At 37.5% G+C, this 3,465-nt stretch overlaps 1 protein-coding gene across 1 annotated transcript; it reads right to left on the bottom strand.

Annotated features, from left to right (window-relative positions):
- Window positions 1-1,402: 1,402 nt before the first annotated feature.
- On the bottom strand, window positions 1,403-2,473 carry LOC110019351. The gene has a single exon (XM_020716986.1). It carries the CDS (start codon window positions 2,367-2,369, stop codon window positions 1,722-1,724), a length of 648 nt encoding a protein of 215 aa, XP_020572645.1. The 5' UTR covers window positions 2,370-2,473; the 3' UTR covers window positions 1,403-1,721.
- Between the last annotated feature and the right edge of the window lie 992 nt (window positions 2,474-3,465).

Raw genomic sequence — 3,465 nt, 5'->3', positions numbered from 1 at the left:
AGTTTTGAGTTGAAATTTAGAAGTTTTGAAAGTTTGTGTTTTAAAAAGTTTTTTGAAATTTTAAAGGTTTAAGATTTGAATTATTAATGTTAAAGTTCTTAAAATTTTAAAAGTTTTTCGAGTTTTAAATGTGACAAGAGCCTAAGAAAGTGCCAAGCAAGAGCACATTCAAGACCCATTATAGGAGCCCAATCAAAACGAAATGTTTGAATTTATATTTTAATTTTTAGGTTCTAATTTTAGTTTGTAGAATTTATGAATCTTCAAACTTGGTGACTTGTATGGGCTGGTCATAAAAAGAATAATTTAGGAAAGTGATTGGTACTTTCTCAATTAATGTCCACCTGTCTTTCCCTTAATAATTTTCAACTTTTTTTTCTTTGCCATTATAATCCTTATAAATAGGTTTTAAATGTAATGACTCGTAGCAGTTTCTGTATAAAATTTTTGAGTAAAACATTCTTTTTCTTTTGTTTGATGCTTTGTGATTTCAAGTGCATATGTTTTCATTGGTGAGATTAGATAGTTATCTTTACTCTATTTTAAAATTTAATTTGTTACTAGCTTAATTCTTGATACTTATTAATAGCATCCTCTCAGCATCCTTATAATTCTAAAATGTCATCCCCTTCTCAGCCCAACCTTTGATATCACTCTAATTAATGATCTACTTAGAAGCCGACCATAGAGCAAGCTAGATAAAACTAAAATCTTGTGGTCTTATCTACCCTTTGACACTATAAAAACTCTTTCAAATTTAATCATTTACTTCAGATCATAACTCTACATCCTAAGACAACTAACTTTAAATTACTTCCCTAAAGAGATATTCAAAATCAGCTCAAACTAGCCTAATCAAAACTAATCCTGACACTCCAATCATTATATTTGTAGAAAAACTCCAATTCATATGCGTAGATGTTAAGCTAAAGATTTCAGGCCTTTATCTTTCTTTAATTTCATAAGAAGTTTAGAAATTTTCTGAAGAAATTCAAAACCCTAAACTTATAAATTTAGTGGACAAATTCCCACAATATTATTAGTGCAATATCTAGAACAGGTGTTATGTAAGAATTGATGAAGAAATGAAGAAGAAAGATCACCATAGTCAGCAAATCAAGCTAGTTGAAGTAGAGGCTGTGGTCAGTCGAGAGAAAAAAAAGTGTGCCCGAGCAAGGAGAAAATATTCGGCCTGGATACCGCACGTTCGAAAGGTCAATCATCGGCGGCCACGTCGTCATACATATGTGAACGTCCAGACGGAATATTTTTCTCGAGACAGAGGTAGAATTGAGAGTTTTAGTTCTTTATTTCAACGTAAAACAAAAGGGCAACGCATATGTTACTTGAAAAATTTTTCTGACTCAATTTCAACTGGCAATTTAGTAGGAGTCTATACTTGAGCAATTAACCGTTTTTTTCAAACAGTAGCGTGGATTCTATAGCCTATACTTGAGCCTCATTTTGCTCCTTTGTCTCCTCTTCCTCACAAGTTAAAAGTTGTTGCAATGATATATATACTAAATCATCTCAACATGCAAGTAACTGTGCATGTCAGAGTACATTGCCAAACCAAGAAATTATAAAAAAACATCCACACAAATCAGAAGTTTAATGAAGCTAAGACTCCCCATCTGCTGCTTGATGTTCATTTCATCAAATATCCAAAAACACTGTTCAATACTTTTCATTGAACATGTAAGTAACTTGTCATTGTAACATCAATTCCAACCTTCAACGTTTGAACGTACTTGACCACCGTTCAACGACAATCGAGCCCGGCTCTGAAATCTCTCCGGCGTTGCTCCGACGGACTCCAGTTGCTGCCGGCGGAGCTGTTCATGAAACCACCTTATGAAATCCTCTGCCTCCTTATCAACCTTTCCTTCCTCCACCACCTCCTCACTCCCCACAAACGGCGAATCAGTCACCCTCAACTGCCGTACCCACGCCGGACTCCTCCCCAACCACCACATAGCTGCCGGCGAAGGCGACGGAGATGGAGTTAGCGTCGTCGACGATATGACTGACTCCATATCTGAAACCTCTGTGCTCAATACTTCGAACGCCTTTGCCATCATAGCTTCATCGAAGCTGTCGAACTCGACCTTCCGGCGGCCGCGTTTGTTTCTCCTTGCAGAGGGGTAGAAAGGGGTGTTGTTGCAGCTGAACTCTAAGGCGGCGCCGCCATTATGGTGGAAAGATATGAATTTGCTGAGTAGTTTTCCGGCGAGTTTTCCGCGCTTGAGGAGGAGATGGAGGTCCATCATCAGCTTTCTCTTTGAGATGCTGTTGCGAAGCATGTAATATAGTAGTCGGAAAATGTGGCATAGCCGCTTGGTTATTGTGGGGGAGGGGGTGGATTCCATTTGTTATTTTATGGACTTCTGTACAGATATTTTCTGTTTTTTACTCTCTTGTTTGGTTAATGAACGACAGATTTAGAGGTTTCTGGCCATGTTGGGGTGTTTGCTTTGGTTGGGGGCGAGTGGAAGGGGGGGAGTGTGGACGGCTATTTAAAGCAGTCATAAAAATGATCATATAAATGATAGCCCTCTATCAAGCTCATTTATCTTTCATCAACGTCCACTGCCGTATACTTTTGCATTAAAATATATCTGCATCAACATTGAGTGATGCAGGCTAATGATAAAGTCAGCAATTATGTAGTATGGTGAGATCCTGCTTTGGTGCAAAGTTAGCTGCATTTGTGTGAATCTGGATCTGTTTGCAGCTCCACCACACAATTAAAGGAAAGATTCCACCAGATGCAATATAAAAAGTTGCAAGTCCATCAGTTTGTTTACAAGTGGAAAAAATCTGGAGAGCAGAGAGCTGCTAGTGGACTAACTACAGTAAATAAAAGTTATCATAAAATGTTAACTAATATAAAGTGTGTTCTGATGTTTCTGGACACCAAAATTAACGGCTACTTTAGCATAGAATAATGGCATTAAACCCAATTGTGCTCGTTTCTGTCATTGCATTATAATTGTAAGTATCCTGAGTGCTTCATCCGCTTCTGCGTACCTTCATGGCCAAGGAAATGCGGTGGCCAATTTTATAGTAGTTCGCTATCCTATACTTAATTTGAAGTTTTCTTCTTTACTGAGCCGTTTATTTTTCGACAACGAAGTAGTGCTGCAAAGTTTTTTTTCTTTTTTGTGTAAATTATGAGATTAAAATATCCCTTTGTTATTTATGGAGCTAATTACATGCGGCAGACCGTATGTCCGAACGACAGTTTGGATACAGTCACGCCGTCGTGTGTCGCACGATGACCCATCTGGACTATCATCTGGACGTGTAGTCGTCACATGTAATATTTAGTTGAAATATACTTGGGCTCATCTATAATTTCTAGTGGATGAGGACAATAAAGGAAGGTCTATTTCTTTTATAATAAAATGTGGTTGTCCTAATTGTAACGAAGAAGATCACCTCCAAGAGGATATATATATACAT

Source organism: Phalaenopsis equestris, unplaced genomic scaffold (assembly GCF_001263595.1).
Source record: "Phalaenopsis equestris unplaced genomic scaffold, ASM126359v1 Scaffold000054, whole genome shotgun sequence".
Taxonomy (NCBI): Eukaryota; Viridiplantae; Streptophyta; class Magnoliopsida; order Asparagales; family Orchidaceae; genus Phalaenopsis; species Phalaenopsis equestris.
The sequence above is the reverse complement of the archived record's forward strand: the minus strand, read 5'-3'. Positions and strand labels throughout refer to the sequence as shown.

Bases quoted from the DNA above. Each gene is read 5' to 3' on its own strand.
- LOC110019351 (XM_020716986.1), bottom strand. From the start codon at position 2,369: ATGGAATCCACCCCCTCCCCCACAATAACCAAGCGGCTATGCCACATT.